Source organism: Lynx canadensis, chromosome B2 (genome assembly GCF_007474595.2).
Source record: "Lynx canadensis isolate LIC74 chromosome B2, mLynCan4.pri.v2, whole genome shotgun sequence".
Classification (NCBI taxonomy): Eukaryota; Metazoa; Chordata; class Mammalia; order Carnivora; family Felidae; genus Lynx; species Lynx canadensis.
In genome coordinates, this window is record NC_044307.1 from 38,109,366 (window position 1) to 38,136,298 (window position 26,933).

General features: G+C 43.5%; 1 protein-coding gene across 1 annotated transcript in view; it reads right to left on the reverse strand.

Annotated features, from left to right (window-relative positions):
* The window catches only part of KIF6 (kinesin family member 6), a 394,043-nt gene that overhangs the window by 41,244 nt on the left and 325,866 nt on the right, over positions 1–26,933 (reverse strand). The window contains 1 exon segment of the mRNA XM_030315426.1: positions 3,665–3,715. Within this exon segment, the coding sequence (XP_030171286.1) occupies positions 3,665–3,715 (51 nt within the window).

Sequence of the window (26,933 nt, forward strand, 5' to 3'; positions counted from 1 at the left end):
ACGTTTGTCAATTTCCATGGCATAAACAGTCCCAGTAGGCTGATTTCAAGCTGCCAGTGTGATGTCACTGTATGTGAAACTGGGAAGAGATGCACAGTAGCACACCCTAAGACAACAGTTCCATGATATAGACACAGTAGTGCTAAATAACCTCAAGGGCAGAGATAATAGTAAAATGTAGTAAATGACAGATGGTCCCCGACCTATGATGGTTCGACATAGGATTTGTTGGCTTTAGGATGGTGCACGAGTGACACCCATTCAGGAGGAACCATGCTTCGGGTGCCCCAGCTCCTGCCCGGCCACATGAACACGGACAACCATTCTGCACCCGCACAACCGTCCTGTTTTTCCCTTTCAGCACAGACTTCAATCAATTACACGGGATACTCAACACTTCATTATAAAATGGGCTTTGGGTTAGATGATTTTGCCCAACTGTACGCTAATGTAAGTGTTCTGAGCATGTTTAAAGTAGGCTAAGCTGGGGCGCCTGGGTGGCTCAGTCGGTTGAGCGGCCGGCTTCGGCTCAGGTCATGATCTCATGGTCCGTGAGTTCGAGCCCCGCGTCAGGCTCTGTGCTGACAGCTTAGAGCCTGGAGCCTGTTTCAGATTCTGTGTCTCCCTCTCTCTGAACCTCCCCCATTCATGCTCTGTCTCTCTCTGTCTCAAAAATAAATAAACGTTAAAAAAAATTAAAAAAATAAATAAATAAATAAAGTAGGCTAAGCTAAGCTAGGTGTTTGATAGGTTAGGTGTATTAAATGCATTTTTGACTTGACGACATTTTCAACTGATGACGGGGTTATCAGGATGTAACTCCACTGTAGGTCAAGGAAGATCTGTAGTTAGGAGGTGATCAGTTTTGAGTATTTGTTGACTTTGTTTTTTAATATAACTTATTTAATTGTAAGTTTCTATAATTTAATTTTTTAAAATTATTTATTTTGAGAGAGAAAGAGAAAGAACGAGCTGGGGAGGAGCAGAGAGAGAGGGGGACAAAGGATCTGAAGCAGGCTCTGTGCTGACAACAGAGAGCCCAATGTGAGGCTTGAACTCACGAACTGTGAGGTCATGACCTCAGCCAAAGTTGGACGCTCAACCGACTGAGCCACCCAGGCACCCTCTATCATTTAATTTTTAACAACAGCTGTGTTTTACCAGGGATCCCCAAATTTCCAAAATGGTAACGGTCACTCATCTGATGGGTATGGAGCTGGTTCCAGCACACCACTGAATCTGGCTTCCCTCCACCAATCTACAGTCTTCCACATGGCACCTTTCACATCACCATTAAATCCTTGCTCCTCTGAGATATGAGACTGCCTTTATACGAATTTTCTTGGACATACACCTCCTCTTACATACACAGATCTATTTTTATGCAAAATACGTGAGAAAACCTCTTCTGCTCAGCCTAGCTCTTGACCCCCTCTCGCCTCCCCACCCCAGAACAACCAACCAACCTGAGCTATGCTTTCATAGAAATCTAGGAATATGGAGGCACAAGAAAGAAACAATACCAAAGGGAATACTTAAAATGGAGGGAGAGGGAAAGTAGAGAGAAGTAGACAAAGGAAGGAGAACAGAGAGGGGGAGGGCAAGAGCAGATGTAGTCACTGCCCCGTTCCTCCAATGGAAGCCTCAACTCAAGAACACCAGGAAACCAAGGACACTGAGCTGTTTTGATTCTCACAAGAGCGGAGCTGTGGGTCCTCGCCCTTGGCCCCGACACTAGCCTGAAGGGTGAGGGTTAAGCAGGAAACGGTTTTATAAACAATCTGTTGCAATGAGAGGTTTCTCTCCATGAGAAGAATTCTGGCACGTGGTCACTGGGGACACGTGAGCGCGGGTGGTTCTGAAGCTCTGTCAGACAAGCTCCTGAGAAGTTTGGACTGAAAACATGGCATTTAACCTCAAAATGGCAGCTGGGAGATGTTAACACTTCTCCTCTAATTGGGATAGTATGCTTTTAAAATAAATAGGTATTTCAAATGCTCTTAATTAGACTTCCATCCAAAGTGCTTTCTCTTTGAAGTCTGCTGATTACTTCAGGCAAAGCTGGGCCCTGTTGAACCTGACACCTGCTGTAATTCAGAAGAAGGCTCCCAGAGAGATGAGCAGAGGAATTAAGGAGAAGCCTGTGGTTAAAGACGTGCAGTCATTTCCCAAAGGCCCAGGCCTGTCTGGGGCTGGGAGGGGTGGGGGCCCAGAGAGGATAGAGCACCTCTGCCCTGAAAGCCCCAATTATTTGACTGGTATTTTCCAGTCATTGTTTTTAGTTGCTCGGCATCGTGAAGACTGGAGAAAGGGCCAGATGGCAGCTCTGAGATGTGTGGCCCAGCGACACTCCTCAGGGATGACTCCCCATCTGGTGACCTACCCGTGAGGCCTGAAGGTCACCTTGGCACCACTTCCCAATAGAGGTCCCTGTGCCCTTCCCTAGCCCAGTCAGGGAGCCCTGGATGCTTGCTGGAGGAGGCGCTCAGCTCTGACTCCCTGCCTGCATCTCTGGCAAAGGGAGGCCCAGACCTCCCAGCAGCGAGGCCAACAGTGGGAAGTTCAAGCTCTAGTCAGTGTGCCTCAGGCTTCCTTATTCTGTGTTTCTGATGTAACCATTGGCTATTTGATGAGATCATTATTATTACTGAAACTAAACAACCCACTTCCTAACAGTCCAAATTCCTGGGGTCCAATGGGTCATCTTTATGACACTGGGGCGCTCTTCCATCTGCCCTTTAGAGGTCATGGATTTCTCGAACTGTAGGAAATTCTAAGGGCCAGGCTATGTGAAGGGGAACCCTTTGTTTGGAATACATGATTTGCTTATTTAATCAGAGCTCTGTAAGTGTTTGGTCCCAGGCCCACTGGAGAGGAAACAACGTGGCCCTGCCCGGGATACCTGCTCCCCCAGCCTTTCTGGGAGCTGAACTTTCCTCCCAAGTGACTTCCTTGGGTCACATATCAAAGGGGGCATTTGCCGAAGATGACTACTGCTTAAAAGGTGCCAAGGTTCTCTTACACTATCACTGTGTTCGTCAGTGTTTACATTATTACTGTATTAAGTGGGCCCATCACTGCTGGCAGTGAAGAGCATGGGGGCTGAGAGCCCCAGGTGTGGACTCGGAGACTTGGGTTCAAATCCTTTTCAACACTTCCTAGCCATGTGACCTTGGGCAAGTCACTGGATCTCCTTCATCTAGAAAATGCACTGACTTCTTAGGACTATCGTGAAGGAGAAAGGAGACCATGCACAAATGGCAGTGCACAGGGGTGGTTCAGAAAACAGTAGCTGTTTTCACCACCAATTGTTGCTGTTAGGATTAGTTAGTAGTAACTCTGGAAAGCTCAGAGTAGAGCCCTGAGGAGCTGGGACACAGAGTGAACTTAGGTTAGGGTGTGGGGTGGAAGGGTTAGGGGGATGAGGCAGCAGCTGAGAAGGTGGGGTGCCAGGTCCTGACAGCTGAGAGCAGCCACACAGGATGGGGTAACTGGTCCTAGAGAGGAGGGGCATCCAAAGGAAGCTGCACTAACTGCAAACCTTGCCTTGCTTAACCTTCTTGAGGGTTCCAGATGGATTATCTTTGAGCTGGGTCTAGGTTTCCAAGACCCTACAGCTTGTATTACCTTCACCTTCTTCCCACAGACTTCACGCTGTACCCACCTAGAGCTACTTGCTGCATATGGCGCTGGGTGATTTCTTCTTTCAAGCGACCTGTCAAAGACACAAAGGAAAACCACTGGTGAGTTTCCTACAGGCTGCAGGAAGACTTTGCCTCAGAACCATGTTGCAAGCAAAAATTAAATAGATAGATAGAGCAAGGAAGACAAGGGTGGACATGGCTTCAAGAAGACCCCTTCCTTTGATGCACTGGATGGTGCTGGAAGAACAGACTGCCATGCTGGGGCCTTGGCTCATCATTGCAAATATGCATTTCACCTTTGGGTTCAATGATCTTTGTCACTCATAACCTTTGTTGGGCCCTATTCTCTTCAGTATTTCTGTCTATTATTAATGAAGGGGGAGGCAGGAATTGATATTTTAATAATTTATAGGGACACTTTTAAATCTACTTTTTTATAAACATTGGGGTACAAGTGCTCCTATGCATCAGCACTCCTGTATCCCTTGGGTAAATTCCTAGCAGTTCTATTGCTGGGTCATAGGGTAGATCTATTTTTAATTTTTTGAGGAACCTCCACACCGTTTTCCAGAGTGGCAGCACCAGTCCATCAACTGATGAATGGATAAAGAAGTTGTGGTTTATATATATAATGGAATACTACTTGGCAATGAGAAAGAATGAAATATGGGCTTTTGTAGCAACGTGGATAGAACTGGAGAGTATTATGCTAAGTGAAATAAGTCATACAGAGAAAGATACTGTATGTTTTCACTGTTATGTGGATCCTGGAAACTTAACAGAAGACCATGGGGGAGGGGAAGGGGAAAAAAAAGAGAGGGAGGGAGGCAAACCATAAGAGACTCTTAAAAACTGAGAATAAACTGAGGGTTGACGGGGGGTGGGAGGGAGGGGAAAGTGGGTGATGGGCATTGAGGAGGGCATCTGTTGGGATGAGCACTGGGTGTTGTGTGGAAACCAATTTGACAATAAATTTCATTAAAAAAATAAATCTACTTTTTTTCTTTGACGCTGTATGAAATTGTGTCAAGTAAAAAAGATGGCGTATTTAGTGGATGATAACATAAATAGGAACACAGCAATTGATAATTGGGTATGAGACATATGTTATTCCACATTGCATTATTAAAGGTATAGTGTGTAGTTGAAGAGACGTGATAGTGGTATACTCTGCATATGTACTTTGTAGTGGTCAGACCATATTTGGTATTTGTTCTAGGGGCTACTCTTCATAAGGAATGTTAGAAAATATTTACAGAAAATTCTGTTTAGGATGGTGAAGGATCTAAAACCATGGCATATGAGAAATACTCAAGGCCATCTGAGATGTTTAGATCGAGAAGAAAAGACTTGGAAGGAGAGGAGGATCAGAGATCATGACTGTCTTTAAGAATCTGGACACTGGGGCACCTGGGTGGCTCAGCTGGTTGAGTGTCCAACTCTTGATTTTGGCTAAGGTCATGATCTCAAGAACCATGAGATTGAGTCCCACTTGAGGCTCTGTATTGACAGCACAGAGCCTGCTTAGGATTCTCTCCCTCTCTGCTCCTCCCCTGCTCTCTCTCTCTCTTCCTCTCAAAATAAAAAAAAAATAAACTTAAAAAAAAAATCTGAATTGTCATTTGGACAACAAAACAGATTTATTTTTGTCCTACTCTTGAGGGGAGAAGTCAAGTTGAATAAAAACAGACTAGGGGCTCAATAAAGTTCACAATGAAGTTCACAATGAAGACTGTCTCAATGTGGATTAAGTTGTCTCAAACTGGACTACATTTCCTGGCAGAGCAGTGGGTCCCTTCCTGACAGTGCTCTAGCAGAGGCTAGGTGACAATCTATGGGGCATTAAAGCAAGAACTCTTGCCCTGGGTAGGAGTTGGGGCAAAGTGACCTCCAGGGTTCCTCCATGTCTACTGCAATTCTATGACTTCGTGCTGGAAAGAGGGGTGAAGCATCCGCCTGGGAGTTTGTTTATATCCAAGGGCTCAGCACACTTGTTAAAATGTCAGTGCTGTCTGCATTACATGTCCCATTTGGGAGATGTGATCGGGCCACTGTGGACTCTGAGAAGGCCTGGGAACTTCACTGCTCCCTTGTCTAATGTATTCCTTTCTTCATGTAGAATATATTCAATACCTCAAAGTTTTCAAAAGATGAGTAGATGATGAAGCAGTCACAGGAGACCCCATCACTCATTGGAAGATTAAGGGCACTTCTAGAATGTTATGACTGGAAGGGACAGCAGAGGTCATTCACTTCAACGTCGCACCCAATTCAGGAATCCCTTCTACTTGTATGACTTGTATGTATCCAGGCTGTCCCACTGATTAAATTGTATAGAAGGAATTACTGACGTGATATTGACACCTGCTTCCCTCTACCTTCCAGATTTGGACGTGGTCAGCTCTCTGGGACAGCATAGAGGAGGGGTCCTCTCTCACTGGCAGTGAGGAACTGAGGAGGCCATGATTTCTCCACTTGGACTTGTCCTCTCTACGTTCAATGTCATCAGTTCCTTCAGCTCCTCTTGGAGACCACTGCCTCCAGGTGTGTCACAGAGCAAGTCTGTGCCTGGGTTTCCATGTGTCCCCAATGGAGAGGATTGTGCCCATATAGGAAGCCAAGGATTGGGCATAAGCAGTGATTGCACCCTAATTCCAAGTGGGAGAGGGTAAGAATTTAGGGAATGTGTTGAGCGGGAGGTAGAGAAGTGCAAATATGGCTCTAGGGTGAGAACCAGACCAGCCTGGTGCCAGCAGGAAAATGACCTGAAACCCAGGCCAGCCACAGCCACAGATGGGATCTTGTCCCCACTCTGAGCAACATGACATTTACTGTCTACATCAGCAGGGGAGAGGAGTTGAGAGCACAGGGGTGGTGCTGGGCTGAGACATAGTACATGCATTCCTCAAATAAAAGGAGGCACAACTGTGACAAATACAACATACCAATTAAAAACAGCTCTAGACTTGGAGTAGGTCATTAAGGGCCTTTTCATGCTGCTGTGGTGCCCGGACTCTGGCCTGGGTATCTGGCGCAGGTGACTCACTCCACGAGTGCCTTCCGTGTCTGGCTACCTCCTTCCTGGGGAGACTGGACAGTGTCTTGCTGCTTTGGAGGACACACTGGGTCGCATTCCTCCTTGGGAAACTACCTCCCCAATGAGACTCCTGCCATCTTGTCTCCTTGACCACGGGCCTACCCAATGACATGCCTTCTCAACGACATGCTCCTAACCTCACGCCTGACCCCTGTAGGTGCTCAGCCTCCTATGTCACGACTTCCCCTGCTCCCATTGGAATGACGGGCTCCCTTCCCCAAACCCAGGGGAAGCTATTTTGCAATGACAGGGTTAAGGATCTTCCATAGCTTCCAGCCTGGGAACAGTTGCTCATGTAAATAAAGAGGAGGATTTGCCACTGAGGACTGTCAGTTCTGTAACCTCCACAAACAGAAATGTCTACTCCCAGAACAATGAGCCATCCCCTTGAAAATGCTACATATTGATTAAAAAAAAAAATGGGGCGCCTGGGTGGCGCAGTCGGTTAAGCGTCCGACTTCAGCCAGGTCACGATCTCGCGGTCCGTGAGTTCGAGCCCCGCGTCGGGCTCTGGGCTGATGGCTCAGAGCCTGGAGCCTGTTTCCGATTCTGTGTCTCCCTCTCTCTCTGCCCCTCCCCCGTTCATGCTCTGTCTCTCTCTGTCCCAAAAATAAATAAACGTTGAAAAAAAAATTTAAAAAAGAAAATGCTACATATTGATAAAGGTAGGTTTTAAATGTATGTAGCGATGCTCAATTTGGGTGGAATGGTTAACATCACCTACCACATGGCGATTTTTGTTTTTGAGATCTTCCCAAACAAGCTTCTAAAAATAGCCTTATGGCTGATACCTAATTGCATTTTCTAACAGAGTCATTCTTCATGTGAAGATAACAGTCTCTGGAATCGGCTGGATCTTGCATTTCCGCAGGTTTTGGCAAAAGAAGGAGTTGAGGGGGATTGCAGAATTCACTCAGCATGCAGCTTGCTGTCATTAGCATGGTGATAAATTTGCTGGTTTTGGCCTGGGTTCCTGGACACATCTTCATGCCGAAGTATGGAAAAGAGATGAAACAGAAACAGAGAACTCTCAGCCTGAGGCAGGAGATGGTCAGGGAGGAAGCTGGGGCGGCAGTGGTGGGGGGCAGGGGGGCGGTGGGAGGAGAAGGAGGGAAGGCTCCGCTTGTAGGAACATGGTGGTAATTAGTAATCTTGTCTCCAATAATTTACAACAGATGCCACAAACACCTTCTCTCCCTTTCTGGTTCATTGATCGCCACAGTGGGGATGTCAGCAGGGGGGTGGTGGGGTACCTGGAGCCTGCAATGACCCATGGGGAGCTCCAGAGGAGACACATGACCTTAGAAACCACCATGTGCAGGGCAGCATGGTGTATGGTTTTTCTGTACCAAGTAGTTCATATGAAAAGTATTAGCATCATGCAGAAGCAACACTTTTTTTTTTTTTTTTTTACAGTTATCATCTTTTGGATAGAACCATTTTCCTTAAAATTCACATTTTATTTTGCATGCTGGTTAGTTTGAACTTGGTCGCCAAGTGAAAGCTGTGTAGCTGGTCCAGAGCAGAGCTCTTCACTTCTGGCTTTCCCAGTATGGCCGTCTGCAGGCTGCTCGTGCAGTTTCTGTGATGCGGTGCTTTACTGAGGATGCTGACATCACTATCAAACAGTAAATATTTATCGCTCACGCACTATATTAAGCACTAAGCACTAAGTGCTGTGGAATACACAAACTAGTTAAGAAGTCTCTTCTAGTTCAAGGAAGCCAGCACGAGGGGCGCCTGGGTGGCTCAGTCGGGTAAGTGTGCGACTTTGGCCCAGGTATGATCTCACGGTCCGTGGGTTCCGGTGCTCTGTGCTGACAGCTCGGAGCCTGGAGCCTACTTCGGATTCTCATGGCAAATCTTGCTCTTCCCTCATGGATGGTTTGCTTTCCCGCTGAGCCTGGGTCTGGCTCTTCAGCACAGCACTTTGCACAGCTATCTCCAGTCACTGGGAGTTGGACTCCAGATGAAGCAAACCTCTTTGCCATTTTGGTTAAACTGGAAGATAATTACAATCTTGTAGGTACATAGAGTTAGGTTCAAATCCCAACTCTACTACTTCTAGTAGGAAGTAGGTTCCTGTTAGGTTATGTAACATCTCTAAGCCTCAATTTTATTATTTGAAAAATGGGTTGTAATAGAACAACTGGGATAATATCTGTTTTACCATATCTCAAGACTCTCGGGAGGATGAAGGGATAACGTATCAACCTATGTGACATGCCAGACTAGTTTTAGGGATGAAAGCACTTTCAGACATATGGAAAGGATACTATATTCATAAGATGCCAGCCTGAAGGGCAAGTGGCAAAATGTCAAATCAATGGTGGACGTAAATTTAGAGGAGGAAAGGCAGGTTAGTGGCATTAGGAAAGGCATCATCACCACAGGTGAGCCTTGGGTGGATCCTTAAGGGAGCAGAGGTGTTAAGGTGGGGATGGGAAAGGATTGCAGGCAAAGAGAACCGTGGGGGCAACAGGGAGGAGAAGGCCAGGCATAGCTCGTTTGGGGCAGGGATTTGGAAGGGAGTGTTTGAGTGGAGAAGTAGGGCTGGGCAGGGGGAGGCTACTGGCAGGATCCTTGGTCATTATTTTTTTTAATGTTTATTTATTTTGAGAGAGAGAGAGAGAGAAAGCAAGCACAAGTGGGGGAGAGGTAGAGAGAAGTGGGGAGAGAGAATCCCAAGTAGGCTCCATGCTGTCAGTGCAGAGCCCGATGCGGGGCTCGAACTCACAAACCCTGAGATCATGATCTGAGCTGAAATCAAGAGTTAGGTACTTAACCGACTGAGCCACCCAGGAGCCCCATTAGGGGCTCTGGACCTAAGTAAAAATCTGTTCTTCTACTTGACTATACTACTATATAACATCTGGGTAAAAACAAAACAAACTTCAGTAGCAGGATTGGGGTGAGGGGAGAATACACAGAATTATGTTGCCTGCCTGAGGGGCCTTTTTGAGGGGGAAGGTCTAGTAAGTGAGTCTGAATTCACAGTGTTGATTTCAGCTGTGGCGTGGGATGCCGGTTTCTTTGTACTCTAACACAGGGGACTGTGATTACCAAAAGGTTAGATTCCCTAAAGACTGTTTGTAAGACTATTTGTAAAATTAATGGGCCTAGCACAAATTATGTGTTTAATCCTTAGATGAATTTCCAACAAACAGGACTATGTAAATCCTTTGAAGCCTTCAAATCAAGTGCAGGCATCTCCTCCTTGCTAATATCTATTTCATCAGGTTGTATCTAAACTTGTTTGTATAATTTGAAAATCAACTGAGGCATAGCAATGGGGAATAAAATCAAACAGGAGACTAATAAGACTTTGCTAGATTAGATTTCTTTTTTTTTTTTTTTAATTTTTTTTTTCAACGTTTATTTATTTTTGGTACAGAGAGAGACAGAGCATGAACGGGGGAGGGGCAGAGAGAGAGGGAGACACAGAATCGGAAGCAGGCTCCAGGCTCTGAGCCATCAGCCCAGAGCCCGATGCGGGGCTCGAACTCACGGACCGCGAGATCGTGACCTGGCTGAAGTCGGACGCTTAACCGACTGCGCCACCCAGGCGCCCCTAGATTAGATTTCAAGAGAGATCTCTGAAGACCAGAAGTGGGCCAGAAATGCAAAATGGTAAGTGGAGTCTGGGCTTTTAGCTGGCAGGGCTCCAGGTCCAGAAGCAGGAAGATGACTAAAAGGGCAAGACACAGACTGAAGCTGCAGGGTGGGGTGAGGGTCCCCTGCCCCCACACCTGTGGCTGCAAGGGGACCGAGGAAAACAGAGTGCTCCTAGGTGCTGCCTAGGGCTGTGGTTCCCTTCCTACTGCAAGCCCATGGAGGAAGAAAGGAACACATTCAGCCTCTCTCCGTTGCTACACCAAGCTGCCCACTGACGCTCTGACCAGATGGGCCACATCCCAGTATCCCTGTGGAGCAGTGACTCCGAATTGTCTTCCAGACTCGGCGGGGGGAGGGGGCTGGAGGGTCTGTGAGACAGAGAGGGATGAGCACAAAGGGAGAGAAAGAGAAAGAAATCAAATGTGTTTCATTAAAAATGGACCTGCCCACAAAAATGCCAAAATGTATGAATAAATCTAGTGCTAAAAATGATAGTAAAATTAATAGCTGGAACATGAATTCATTACAGATGAAAGTAATTTTCTGGAGAGACAGATACAGACATTTATTAATGCACACCGACAAAGGGCTGAATTAGTCTTACTCTTTAGATTACAGCATATTATCTTGTCAGTATGAGCAAAGCCCTGCATGTACGTATGTACGTATGTATGTATGCGTAGGTGTGCACATGTGTGTCTACATACGTGTGTACATGTGTGTTTATCTCCGTGCCTTATGCCCCATCCCTAATTCCGATCCCCCTATGCCTCTAATAGGTGGCCATTACAATTTGTGTTCAAGTTTTCTGTGCAATTTTTAAGCTATGAAAGTAATATTGTGCTACAGATCTCATTCTCTTTCGTACTGATTTATCGGTACTGTGTTTTTGACATCCACCCACGTTGCTGTATGCGCATCTAGTCCTCAGTTTCTAACTACTACGTACATTGCAGAGTGTGTACTCCAACCTTTTAACTTCCCTTCCCCGAGGGGAGAACAACGAGATTGCCTCCCACTCCCACTAACACAAACGGTGCTGTGATGGCCGCGCTGGAACACGGAATCTCGCACGTCTGCAAGAGAACCCCCCTGCCGGCTTTCAGCTGATCTGTATTAATTTGAGGTGCTGCCTCCATAATGATGGTGCCACTCAGCACTTCCAAGACAGACTTCAAAATAAGTATGTTGAGCATACTCCAGGAGACTGATGACAGCTTAAGTTTTCTTTAAAAAAGAGTAAGAAATCATACAACAAATAGGTATGAATAAGATAGGTGGAGTGGAAAGACGTTTTGAGATGAAAGATAGAGGCATGACATAAACAACCAAAAACAATAGAGGGAACAAGGGGATAAACCCCAAGCAGGACAATTTTAAAGGTGAATTCGTGATTGGAAAGATAATATGGAAAAAGACACCCCAAACCCACCCCAAACATGGAATGGAGAGCAAGACAGGAAATGGGAAAAGGGAGTTAAAAGTCCCAGAGGGGAGACGGACAGGCATCACCAGGTGTCTGAGGAGAGTTCTAGAAGGAGGGAAGGGGGCATGGTAAAGGGGCAGCATTGAAGGAGACCCCAGGTGTGTTTTTCCAGAACTGAAGAAAGATGTGAGCCAGAGGGTTGCAGGTGCACTCTGAACACGGAGCGGTGCAAATGAAGACAGACCCACCCTGGACACATCACAGTGCAAGTGCTGACCTTCGGGGAAGAAGAGCCACTGTTCCCAGCTGCCAGTGGACCTGTGGCAGAACTCCTTAGACAACAGCCCACGTCTCAACCACAGCAAGGGGTGATGGGGACAATGGAGGGAAGTGAACTGTCAACCTGAATTTTACACACAGTCCAACGTTCATTCCTTGATGAGGGCACACCAAAGACATTTTCTGTCATAAGAGGATTAAGAGCATTTACCACTCACAGATGACTGCTCCCCAAAAGGGAGTCAAGTGAGAGGCAACCAAGCATGGAGTATATGGACTCTGGAGCCAGGTGCCCTAGTTGGCATACCAGCTGGGTTACCTACTGGGCACCGTCGTGCTAGCTACTGAATGGCCTTGTGCTTCAGTTTCCTCCTCTATGAAACAGGGATAGTACTGGTATCTGCTGTGAGGAGTGAATTAGGTCACATATGCAATGTGCTCAGAAGAGTGCCTAGGATATATAAGAACTGTATAAGTGTAGAAAGTTATGATGATGATCAGCAAGAAGAAAAATTAATACAGAGAAATATGTAGGAGAAAGGAACAGTGATGAACATAAAAAGTACTAAATATTTAAGGAAAAATACTTAACCACTGACCATGAAAACTGTGTGTGTGTGTGTGTGTGTACGCACACGTGTGTTGTGTGAAAACTGAAACTTTAAGCAACAATAACACAATGGAGATAAGGTGAGAGGATGTTCAATGGGGGAGTTAAAACAAGCTATAGCCCTGGATGTGGGTGGGTGGAGGGTATATCTGGAATAACTACAGGCATTGTTACAGTTACTTTTTAACTCTAGAAGAACAAAAATACATACTATAACAGCCAAATCAATAGAGGATCAAAAAAAAAGGCAGCAGGAGGGCTGCAGGGAGGGAATGCCAAGATTTTAATAATTCAATAGAGCAGAAAAGGAGAAAAAGCAAGCAAAGAAGACAATGGGGAACAAAGGACGTAAATGATCCTGTGGTCAAACAATGGCAAGAGCCTTACATACATGTGTATATAACTGTGTGCACACATGCGTGTGTGTGGCCATATGAGCATGGAGGTCATGTGGACGGACACCCACAAAGCTGTTAGGATGGGTTACCGGAGGGTGGAGAATGAATTGGGTAGGGGAGGTAGGAGCCAACAAGAGGAAAAAAGAAGGGTACATATGATTTATGATTTATATAAAAGTCTGTGTATATTTATAAAAAGAAATTAAAATTTAAAAACCCACTGCAATTTGCTTCCTTGAGAGGGAACAGGATGTTACTATAGCATGCTGACAACCGTGTTTGGGTCCCTGCTGCACAGTGATGTCATCTGTCATGGGTGCTGACTGAAAATGTTCACAGCCCGGGTCCCAGTGCCAGGACAGGGGGTGATAAGGAATCCCAGCTTACTTGTCAGTCCTCTGTTATCATCCTGGACCACGTACAAGAAAGGTAAGGGCAGAAGATGGACAGTCAGAGGAAGCCCAGCCCTTCGCAAGTCAAGGAAGCCTTTGGTTGCTGCAGTAAACCAAGGGATCTCCACCAGCCTGGGCTGGGGGAGACCCCTGAGAAGCCCTCAGCCCTCCCTTGGAACAGGGAAGATGGGTCCTTTCCTGGATTCCCCAAAGAGAAAGGTTCAGTGACGGGGCACTGAGTGGGAGGCCATGAATGGTCTAAATGCCGGGCAAATGTTTTTAAGCCTTCTCGTTCCAACATGACATTTCAATTCTCCAGATTTCAAGACTTTTCTTCCCCTTGGTAACATTATTAAGTTGCAGAGAGAGGAAAAACATAGCTCATTCTTAATATCAATAATTTCAAGAAAAACACATGGTAACTTGCCTTGATTTTCCCCACTGGGATTTTCTCAAGAGCACCCCGTCACCTTGGCCCTATCTTGCAAAGGAGGATGTGCCCCATAATTGATGAGCATTTCAGCTTGGGATGAAAACACCAGACAGCAGTCTGGGCTTTAAGACAGCTCCTTTCTTATCACCAGGACAGTACATGATGATCACATTTTGGGGGAATGCTCTCATTTATAAAAAATGACCAAATTATACCATGTCTGGGAGACCTGATTCTTTTCCTATGGGATATTCATTCCAGCTACCCAAGTAATCATAATAATCATAGGAGATTAGCACATTCTGTCTGAAGCTTAGGCATTTGGCTATTATATACACTTAATTAAGCTAAGGAGTTTATTGATATCACTATTCCAGTATGTGATAATATTCCATAAACATATTCAGAGAATTAAGTAAATTAGCGCATTTGTTAAAAGCTCAAATAAATGTGCAAGTAGGTAAGCATAAGGAAAATTTTCAGCTCAGCAACCAGCATGAATTGTTAAATACTAACCATCTCAGGGAGCTGAGGGCTCATGATTGTGTTGGCATCCATTCAAAAGATGTTACTTTAGATGCTTGGAAAGTCTTATCTCAGCAAGGGAAGGATATAACCAGCTTTCAAGACCCGCCCTGGAGGAGTAACTATAGACCACAATCCTTTTTTCCATTTGAAGACGTGGCTCTGGTTTCTAGGGCTGCTCTCGGGGGCACAGGGAGGGTCCATACAGCATGGCCTCTGGTTTTTATCCTGAAGCTCCAGAGGTAGCACAGGGGACACTCCCAGAGGAACCTGGGCACATTCAGGCTCCTCTGCTCCAGTGTGGGTGGGTCAGGCATAGTCTACTTCTTCCCAGTGCCCCTAGCTCACACTGGAGGCTAGTTTGTACTAGCCCCTCATGAACCATGGAGGTAGGGGGCAGAGCTCACTTAAAGGGTATAAAGTAAACCACAGGCACTAAGATGTTTGATTTGGCAGTGTATCTAGTTTTTAGATGGATTTAAACATAAAAACATTTTACAAATGTGGGACCCCACATACAAAACCTCTGCCTTCTGATCATTACCCTCAAATTCACCATTACTTTCATTAGTAGCTGGGTCTTTCATATTCCTTTATATAGTCAAATATGATTGATTTCTGTAATTGGAAGTAAATGACTTTTTAATAAGCTTCTTGAAATGCTGGTAGTAATAGTCCTCTGTTTTCAGGGCCTGGGATGATTACTACCCTCATCTTTTTATTGTTTTTTTTTTTTTTTCCTTCCAGAAAATAGCACTAGAACTCTTTTCTCTTTTTTTTTTATTAAAAAAAGTTTTTAATGTTTATTTTTGAGAGAGAGAGGGGTGGAGAAGGGCAGAAAGGAAGGAGATACAGAATGTGAAGCAGGCTCCAGGCTCTGAGCTGTCAGCACAGAGTCCTACATGGGGCTGAAACCCACAAACTGTGAGATCATAACCTGAGTCAAAGTCAGATGCTTAACTGAATGAGCCACCCAGGTGCTCCAGGACTTCTTCTCTTTTTGTTTCTGTTATGGCTACATATTATCGAAGAGGAGAGGGGAAGAAAGAGAGAGGCAAAGACTTGCTGACCATTTTGCAGAGGATGCTTTACGGAAATGACATGGTTCAGGGAGAATATGGTTTCCCCTCCCTGAAAGTGAGTTCTGCCTATATGAAATGCTAGTATGTGTGGCTCTATTTCTGTAAGGATTTTCATCCCTGCTGCTGCTCATTTTGGGGGGAGAAGTGGAGAATAAGGAAATCCAGGGAGTTAGGATCAGAAGAAGGAGGCAAAGTAGATAGCAAAACTGGAAGGGAGGTTTCTGCAATGAAGCCCTGGGAGAGATGAAGCCAGTTGAAGGGGGAAGTACATACAGCCTGAGAAGCACCTTCTTCCTTCATCAGAAGGAGCAGGGTAGAGGGGATTGGGGAGTTGGAACGTGTGTAAGCAGGGCTGATGGCACAGGTTTTGGTGCTGTGTCTCTGGGGAGTCAACTACTCCCAAGTGGTAAGATCAGGCAGTGAACACTCAGAAGAAAAGTGGACAAAGAGACAGAATTGCCATAAAATGCAAAGATAAAAATAACTTACAAGCTTCATGTTGAAACTTTTGGGAAGAGAGTTCCTGAAAAAATTTCAGCATATTAAGGAATGGTAAGTGGAAGTTAAATATACACAACTCATTATGACAAACTGAAGATGAATTAGATGCTGTTGTATGTTCTTTAGCATCTTCTTGGCTTTAGTGCTTTGTTCTGGTGAATATACAAATATTTGTAGGGCCTGTCAGAGGTTGACTTGCAAACTTAATTTAGTTTTTCATATAAAGGTTTAATACTTAATTGTGGATTTTCTTATCACAGGGATGTTCGGGTCCCTCAGGGCTGGGGATGGATGGACAACTGTACTCTACAAATTAGACAGCGTACGTCCTAGGGCACAGCAATTGTTGAGAACTCTCATTACGGCAGAAGCTGCTTTCCGTTCAGCTCATGGAGTGTGTTGATCATCAGCTGCTCTGGGGGCCTAACAAGGGCCAGGACAGCAGACCTTCGCATTCTTTGAACTTAGGGAGATTAGAATTTTCAGAATTAGGAACAGATTCTGCCTCCTACAGAAGAGTCTAGATATTATCATCAAGGCAAACAGCTGTGTTTGAGATAATCTAATCATTTAATGGACCACTTGAGGTCCATATATATAAGGCTAAGTTCCACTCTTCTTGAAGAAGCTCTAAAAACGAGATAACCCAAATGCAGGTGTTTCAGCGTAAGACTTAGGTGTTCTGTGTTCAGAAACACACACTGGCTGTATTTTTTCTAGTAGAGCTATGTGCCCGTGCATCCTGAGAATTTCTTTTCCCTAAATCTAGGATTTGTCCTTAGATGGTATGATGGTTAATTCTATGGGTCAACTTGGCTGAGGTATGGTGTCCAGATGTTTGGTCAAATACCAGTGTGGATGTTATGTTTACATGTGATTAACATTTATATCAGCCGATTTTGAATAAAGCAGACTACTACTGCCCGTCATGTGGATGGGCCTTATCCAATTAAGTTGATGTTGTAACTCAACTCTTCCCTGGGTCTCCAGGCTATAGACTTAGCCTGCAGAATTTGCACTTGCCATCCTCTACAATTACATGAGTAAATTCCTTAAATGAATCAGTTTCTCTCTCTCTCTCTCTCTCTCTCTCTCTCTCTCCACACACACACACACACACACACACACACACACACACACACACTATTGGCTCTCTCTGGAGAAGCCTAGTACAGATGGCACGGGTGCATTTTCCTCTTCAAGAACTTGTTCTAGTGCTTTTCAAGCAAGACAGACCAGAGTGGCATAAATGTGCAGGTCTAGTCCGGTCTTCACCTTGCACATAAACGAAATTTCTCATTTAGGTACTGAAGGGTAATCATCAAAACACGGGAAAGACACTACTGGTATTTAGTGAGCTGCATCTGGTCCTGCACAATAAAGAATTCTCCAACTCAACAGGCCAATGGCATCCCCATTGAGAAAGGAATGGCAAAGAGCTGGTCACCGGGTGCAGCCTACCCAGACTAGCGACTTGCTTGTGTCATTTAAGACTGAATAGCCCAGAGTTTGGGAAAACAAAGTGCTGTGAACTATTTGTCAGCGCTAAGAGTTCAGACAGTGGACTTAGAGAGAGTGAATATGTAAAGGGGACGTTGGACCTGGAGACTGAAGCAGGCCTTGGAATGCCTGGCTGAGGCCCAGAGCCACCAGGTGAAAGCCCTCCGAGAGCTCCACTTCCAGAAGTAGCAGTTAGCTATTCTCCCACAGGCATTTCCATTAGCCCGAGCCTTTGCTAAGTTCTTAGAAAAGTCCGCCTGGCCTAGTCAAATGTGGCAGCCAGGGAAGCAGGATCCCTGGGGCTGTAGCAGTGGCTGCAAGCAATGCCACCATCAATGGACAGCAGGCCCAGCATATGGTAGCCTCTGCAGTGTGGACAAAGATGAGGAAGCCAGGGAAGATGAGGGATCCTAGGCATGTATGGATGACACAGCATCTAAGAGGCCGTCCTTGGGGATCCTCTCAGGATCAGTCTGGGGACTTGTTTTGAGATGAATGGACTAATTTTTATCAGGAAAGCCAGTAGGGACTTCAGCCATAATAATCTGGGAATAAAAACAGAGAAACAGCCGTGTTTGGCTGTCACTGGCTGGTGAGGCCAAGGATACACATGTGAGACTCACTGGGAGGATCTTCCTCTGATGCTGTCCCCAGTCCAAGAACAAGAATGGAGGGCCTTTAGGGGCACGTGAGAGGTAAGAAGGCCTTGCAACTGGAAAAGGAAAGCATCTTTCAAACATAGCCTGGCTGAGTCTATTCCTAACTGATGCCAATCTGAACTCCCAAATTTCTCAAGAAATGAGATCTGGTTAAATTTGTTCTTTTTTGCCCTTCTTAAAAATATCAAATGGGGTGTCTGGGTAGCTCAGTTGGTTAAGCGTCCAACTCTTGATTTTGCTTCAGGTCATAACCTCCCGGTTGTAGGACTGAGTCCCACATGCTCAGCATGGAGCCTGCTTGGGATTCTCTCTCTTCTTCTCCCTATGCCCCTCCCAGTCCTCACTCTCTCTCTTTCTCAAAAAAAAAAAAAAAAGTTAAAAAAATATCAAAAGCTAATATTTTGCAGACGGCTTTATGCTGGCCACGCTGGCCAAGCTTCGTGGGGTCCAAAACAAACATACCTGATCTACATTTGGTCAGCATTGGGAGGCCCTAGAAGGCCAAGGAATTAACAGAGGAATCCAACGATTGTTCCTTATCCCAGAAGGCCTCAACTTGAAATAGTTCTTGCTTTGCAGAACTTGTGTGAGTGTGGCAAGGAGGGGGGGCAGGGCTGTGGGGAAGAAGCTTGTGAATCCACTCAGGTTCCTATAAAAGGATTTTGATGCTGATCTGTCACTGGAAACAGATCTGACTCCTTCTTCATGGTGATGAATATTTATAATCTTTTCTCCTCATAGTCCAGGGTGTCAATGAAGAGTGAATACATGTGACATGCAGTTTTTGGTGAGAACGTCACTCTGGGCCTTAGAATGCTGTCTGTTGCAGACGATATGCTTGAGGTAATAATTTTCTGTACCACAGAATTGCAAAGATCTGTTTTCTGCAGAATTACGTGTTAGCAGACTGGTGTGAATGATCCTTTGGGGGCTGTTATTTTAACAAGGAGGGGGCGTTTCCTGGAATTGGTAGTTTTTACCTGGATCTCAGGAAATCATCAACTGTGCTAATACAATAGATGAATGATGGGTGAGTTAAGATCTTGCATATACAGCAAGAAAGTGACAGCTACAGATACAAACAGAACACCCCTGATTCCTATCAGTGTGACATTGTCAATACTGATGGTGACATCTAGGAAGCTCTCAAAGGGGCCTCAGGGCTTCCTGCAGTTTCCCAACCCACTTCAGCCCTCTCAGATCCAGCCTGCATAACCCCGCTCACAGTGTTCTCCATATTCCCTGTGCCATTTCAGTTGTGGTGACACCCTATCTTAATGTGGCATCTTCCAGGACAAGGAGCTTATTTGGGAAGTGATCCCTGGACAAACTGATAAGAAGGTGGGGAAGTGAGACAGGGAGAGAAAGCAGCCAGTAAGGGGGGCAATGGCAACCCAGCAGTCACTGTGGCCAAAGTCCAGTTCAATGGCACTGGGCACCTCTGGGGACAGTGGAGGACAACACCTCCAAGTTGTGCCCCTTGGGGTGAGGGAGGTGGGGTGTATATACACCAACTTCCAATAGACATCAGTTGAGGACTCCTGGGGCAGGGAGAGGTGTTAATTCCTTGCAACTAGCCCACTCTACATGCTAGTGTGCACACATATAGTACTCAAGGGTGAGGCTCTGACAGCATCTGCCCTATCCTGTATTTCTTGTTCTTCAGCCTCCTTGTCTGAGAAAGATCAGTACCTCCTATGGCTAATGTAGTCTCTTAAAAATAGAGCTTAATTCTCTGGCAACCACGCCAGCAGAGAGAGAGAGAGGCAGAAGAAATTAAATATTCCAGCCAGTCTGCTGCCTGATTTCTTATAGGCCTGGCTAGTATTATGGGGGCTAGATTTTCTGACCTAGCAGATAGGAATGCCTGTAGCAGCTACTAGTTTTCTACTGACCATATTTTAATAGAAACCAGACTGCCAGAACCTTGGCTCCCATTCTGCATGCTGGGGTAAGTTACTATCTCTCTTGCTGCCTCTGTTTCCCTTTTCGGGGGACACCTTGGAAATGAAGCTCTGGCAACAGAAGCTCCTTAATGCTTTTCCTGGGAGATCAGCTTTCACGTGATATAGTGGAAGGAAGGCAGTGACATGCTGCCATGGGGGTAAATGCCACTTCCCCAGCAGAGGTGGTCTCCATCTGGGGGCATGAGGGACTCGAGCCATTTCGAGGACTCACCTTAGAACAACACAAACAATGCATCCTCCTCGGCCTGGGTCCCTGGGCCTGTTTTACTCACTCTGTGCTATGCCCGATAGAAACTGGCAGCTATGTAGGAAGTCAGGGAAAGACATGTCTGGCTGCGGGGTGGGTAGGGGCAGTGCTCCATGAAATGCTGCTATGTGCAGAACTACTAAAAAATAAGCAAACTGCCTTTAAGTGAGACAGAGACCAAAAAATCTCCTGACACGTGTTTAAGAAACCCATAGAATTTGCTGGGTTGAGCACACAAGGAGAAATTGTTTCTAGATGATTATCTCTGATAAGATGTCTCCCAATCTTTCACAGGACACTCATTTGTGGTCACCTGCTACTCCACCAACAGAGCCAGGCTGAGAAGCCCTCACCGTGTGGTATTTTATGGGGCTCGACACAGTAGCCCCAGGGCTCAACCATAGGAGTCTTCTTTGTCCTACTTCTCAGCTGTTCTATAAGCACCCCAAAGCTTATAAGGCTGGGACTCTTGGGATTTGTGTGCCCCCCACACAGCCTTGAACTTCACAGATGCACGACCATTGTCAAATAAATCAATCACAGGACCTAGGGTTTCCACTGATATTCCTGATCAGAGAAGTCCTCAGTGTCCTACTCTCTCACTTCTAATGCCAAACTGCCCAAACTCAGGAAAAACTGTGGTAAAGACTGTTACTCTGTTCAGCCTGAATAGTTCACCAACCCTGTATCCTCAACCCACACACAATCGCCTCAGGCACCCTTTCTCTAGAAATTAAAAAAAAATAATTCTGTTCTCTGCATAAGATTCATTTCAAAATTATAGCTGAGGTACACTGTTTATATTGTCTCCTGTCTTCTTTCTTTGGTGGACTCATACTTTTATTTTATTATTATTTATTTATGTTTATTATTTATTTTTAATGTTTATTTATTTTTGAGAGAGAGAGAGAGAGAGAGAGAGAGACAGAGTTTGGGTGGGGGAGGGGCAGAGAGAGAGGGAGATACGGAATACAAAGCAGGTTCCAGGCTCTGAGCTGTCAGCGCAGAGCCCGACGCGGGGCTCAAACTCATGAACTGTGAGATCATAACCTGAACAGAAGTTCAGGACATTTAACCGAGTCACCCAGGTGGCTTTATTTTTAGAAAAAGCATGCACATGTGTGCGAGCCAGGGAGAGGCAGAGAAAGAGGAAGACAGAGAATCCCAAGCAGGCCCCACACTGTCAGTGCAGAGCCCGACACAGGGCTCAGTCCCACAAACTATGAAATCATGACCTGAGCTAAAATCAACAGTTGGATGCTTAACCCACTGAGCCACCCTGGTGCCCTTTATTTTTTAATTTTATTTTTATATTAAATTAATATAGTGTAAAATTGACTTGGGTGTGTGTGTGTGTGTATTACTGGGCCGTTCTATGAGATTTAACACATATACAGATTTGCGTAACCATTATCTCAATCAAGATTCCCCCAAGTTCTGTGCCCCCCAAAGTCCCCTCATCCTGCCCTTTTGGAGTCATACCCTCCTCCACCCCTGCTTGCCATCACTATAGTTTTGTCTTTCTCAGAATGTCATATAAATGGAGTAAGAGACTATAAAGCTTTATGAGACTGGCTTCTTTTACTCCTTACAATGCCTCTGTGGTTTTGTGTGTGGTTATATGTGTCAGCAATTTGTTCTTTTTATTGCCCAGTAGTATTCCATTGTATGTACACAGTTTATCCATTCACTTGTTGACGGACACTTGGGTTATTTCTCACTGTTGGCCATTAAGAAGAGAACTGCTATAAACATCTATAAGCTTTTGGGTTAACATAAATTTTCATTTCTCTAGGCTAAATACTGGGTTGTACGATATGTCTATGCTTAACTTTATAAGAAACTGCCAATTGTTTTCCCAAGTGTCTGTACCATTTTGCATCCTCACTAGTAATATCTGGGTTCCAGATGCTCCACACCCTTGCTAGCATTTGGTACTGTCAGTTTAGAAAAAAAAAAAATTGTTTAAGCTATTTTAATAGGGATGTAGTGATAGCTCAGTATTGATTTTTTTTAATCTTTTTCATTTTTTTTTTCTTCAAGAGAGCGTGAGTCAGTGAGGGGCAGAGTGGGGAGAGGGAATCTTAAGCAGGCTCCATGCTTAGTGCAGAGCCTGACGTGGGACTCGATCTCACGACTGAACGATCATGACCTGGGCCAAAATCAAGAGTCAGATGCTCAACTGACTGAGCCACCCAGGCGCCCCAGCATTGTTTTAAATTACATTTCTCTACTGGCTAATCATGTGGAACATCTTTGTATGTGCTCTCTTGCCATTTGTATGTGCTCTTGAGTGAAGTGTCTGTTCACCAGAAACTTGGACCCCCCCGCCATTACCCCTTCTTTTTTTTTTTTTTTAAATAAGTGAGCTGTTTGTTTTCTAAGTATTGACTTTTGCGAGTTTATACTTATTTATTTATTATATGCTGAATCCAAGTTCTTTGTCAGAGGTGGTATTTGATATTTTCTTCCAGTCTGCCACTTGTTTTTTCATTCTCCTAATAACGTCTTTCACGGAGCAAAAGTTTTAATGGTGACAAGTGCAATTTATCGCTGGTTTTCTTCGGTGGACTGTACTTTTGGTGTGGTACCCAAGAATCCTGGCCACGAAGAGCTCCTCTAATGTTTTCTTCCAAAATTTTATTGTTTTACATTTTACGCTTGGATCTCTCATCTATTCTGACTTAAATTTTGTATATGGTATAAGAACAGGCTTTTGTTGTGCATGCAGATGTCCGATTGTACTAATTAATATCAGTTGTTAAAAAGATGATTCTTCCCTGTTATGTTAGCACCTTTATTGAAAGTCAATGGACCATCAGTGTGTGGGGTCAGTTTTTGTACTTTCTAACCTGCTCCATTGATCTGCATGTCCAACTTTTTGCCAATGTCAAAACTGTCTTGACCACAGCAGCTTCTAGTAAGTCTTAAAATTGGGTGGTGCGAGTCCTCCAGCATTATTCTTTTATAAAATTGTTCTGACAGTTCTAATTCCATTGCCTTTTCATATACATTTTGGAATCACCATCTCTATAACTACAAACAGTTCTGTTTGGGTTTGATCAGAATTATATTAAATCTAATGATCAGTTAGAGAGAACTGACATCTTTTCTATATTGATTCTTATAATTTATGCACACAGCATGTCTCCACTTACTTGGGTCCCTTTTTATTCCTTTCATTAGAGTTTGGTAGCTTTTGGCATGGAAATCTTCCATATGCTTTATTAGGTTTATACCTATTTCTTTATTTTTGAACTACTTTAAATTATGTATTAATTAGTATATATGTTAATATAACTATCTGGTATATAAAAGTATAAAATGATAAATATTTAGTTTTGATTGTCAATTGTTCATTATTAGTATGTAAAGTATGATTAACTTTTGTGTATGGACCTTATATCATGGAACCTTGCTAAACTCCTTTATTGCTTCTAGGAATTTTTATAGATTCTTGGAATTCTCTGAATAGACAAATATATCATGTGTAAATAGGGACAGTTTCATTACTTCTTTTCAAATTTTCTGCCTCTAAAATTTTTTTTTGAAAATGTTCATTTATTTTTGAGAGTGAGATAGCATGGATTGGGGAGGTGCAGAGAGAGAGAGAGAGGGAGACAGAGAATCCAAAGCAGGCTCTGCGCTGTCAGTGCAAACCCGATGTGGGGCTCACAACTCACAAATCGGGAGATCACGACCTGAGCCACCAAGGTGTCCCTCGGTGCCTTTTATATATTGCACTGGCTAGAACTTCTGGCATTGTGTTAAACAGGAGTAGTAAGAGTTAATAATTTCAATTGTTGCCTATTTTAGAGAGGAAAGCATTAAGTCATCCACCATCCAGTAAGTGTGATGTTAGCTGTGAGTTTTTAATAGCTGCCCTTCATCAGGTTGAGGAAGCTCCCTTCTACTTCTAGTTCACTAGAGTTTTTGTTGTGAATGAATGTGAAATTTTACCAAATATTTTTCTGCTTCAATTGGTATGATCATGTGTTTTTCTTCCTTACCCTGTTAATATGGTCACTTGTATTGGCTGATTTTTGAATACTGACCCAGAATTGTTTTCCTGAGGTAAACCTCATTTAGCTGTGGTGCTTTTTTTTTTGATCATGCTTATCTATTTTTTTGTACTTTTACTATATATGTATATACATAATATAAAATATTGTTCTGTATATTTTAAATGACATATACATAATATACTGCATATATTCTACAACTGGCCATTCTGTTCATCTTTTTTTTTTAATATGAAATTTACTGTCAAATTGGTTTCCATACAACACCCAGTGCTCATCCCAACAGGTGCCCTCCTCAATGCCCATCACCCACTTTCCCCTCCCTCCCACCACCCATCAACCCTCAGTTTATTCTCAGTATTTAAGAGTCTCTTATGGTTTGCCTCCCTCCCTCTCTAACTTTTTTTTTCCCCTTCCCCTCCCCCATGGTCTTCTGTTAAGTTTCTCAGGATCCACATAAGAGTGAAAACATATGGTATCTGTCTCTCTGCCTGACTTATGTCACTTAGCATAATACTCTCCAGTTTCATCCACGTTGCTACAAGTGGCCAGATTTCATTCTTTCTCATTGCCAAGTAGTATTCCATTGTATATATAAACCACAATTTCTTTAGCCATTCATCAGATGATAAGACATTTAGGCTCTTTCCATAATTTGGCTATTGTTGAGAGTGCTGCTATAAACATTGGAGTACAAGTGCCCCTATGCATCAGCACTCCTGTATCCCTTGGGTAAATTCCTAGCAGTGCTATTGCTGGGTCATAGGGTAGATCTATTTTTAATTTTTTGAGGAACCTTCACACTGTTTTCCAGAGCGACTGGTGCATTATTCTTTTTATATATTGCTGGATTCAATATGCTAGCCGTTTGTTTGGGTTTTTTTCTAATAGGCTCCATGCCCAGCACAGAGCCTAATATGGGGCTTGAACTCATGACCCTGAGATCAAGACCTGAGCTGAGATCAAGAGTCGGATGCTTAACTGACTGACCCACCCAGGTGCCTCAATATGCTAGTATTTTTAATGTATTTTTATAGAGGATATTAGTCTATAGTTTTCTTGTGAGGTCTTCATTTGATTTCGTATCAAGATAATACTGTCCTCATAAAATGTGTTGGGAATGTTCCTTCTTGTTTTTTTTGGAAAAGATAGTATGGAATTGGTATTATTTATTTTTGTAAATGTTGGGCAGAATTCTAGAGTGAAATTACCTGGGCTAGGAAATTTCTATTTTTGGAATACTTTCAACTATGAATTCAATTTTTAAAATAGATATAGTAGCATTTAGGTTACCTAATTCTCCTTGAGTCAGTTTTAGTAGTTTGTGTCTTTCAAAAAATTTGTCCAATTTATCTAATTGTAAAATTTGTCCATTTTATCTAAATTGTAAAATTTGTATAGATTGTTTGCAACAGTCCCTTATCCTTTCAATGAATGTAATGATATCCCTCTTTCATTCTTGTTATTGGCTATATGTGTATTTCTTTGTCAATCTAGCTAGATGTTTATCAATGTTATTGATGTTTTCAAAGAACCAGTTTTAGTTTCATTGGTTTTCTTAATTGTTTTTCTCTTTTCATTGATTTTTGGTCTTATCTTTATTATTTCCTTCCTTTTGCTTTTGAATTATTTTGCTCTTTCTAGTTTCTTAAAGTGGTAGCTAAGGTGGTTGATTTAGAGCTTTTTTTTTTTGATGGGGGGGCCAATATGTGTGTTTAATGCTATAAATTTCCTCCTAACTACTGCTTCAACTGCAACCCACAGATTTTGATTTGGTTTATTTTCATTTTCCATCAGTTGAAAATGTTTCCAATTTCTCTCGAGACTTTCTTTCTGATTCATAGGGGTTTTGGGGAAAATGTATTGTTTAATTTCCAAGTTTCCAGAAATTTTCCATTAGGTTTCTACTATTGCCTTCAAGTTTAATTCCATTATTGTAAGGGAACATATGTCATATTTTTTTCAATTGTTTTAAATTTGTTAATGTTTGTTTTATAATCTAGACTATGGTCTGTCTTGGTGAATGCTTCATGCACACCTGAAAACAATGTATGTTCTACTATTTATAGAGTATTCTGTAAATGCCAATTACATCTGGTTGGTTGATCTAGCTGTTCAGTTCTTCTATATCCCTGTTAATTTTAAGTTTATTTGTTCTATTGATTACTGAGAGAAGAGTATTGATATCTCCAGCTATAACTGTGAATTTGTCCAGTTCTCCCTTCAGTTTTTGCTTCATGTATTTTGAAGTTCTGTTTTTAACACATACACATTCAGGACTGCTAGGACTTCTTGGTGGATTGGCCCTTTATCCTATGTCATGTTCCTCTTTATATTGGTAATTAATTCTAAGTAATTTCCTTGCTTTGTAGTACACTCTGTCTGAATTTAATAGAGCCATGCAAGATTTCTTTTGATTAGTGTTTGCATCCTTTATTTATATCATTATATTTAAGTTAGAGTTCTTGCAAATAGCATGTGCTTGGATCTTTTTTTTTTTTTTAAATCAATTTTGCCAGATTCTCCCTTTTAATTG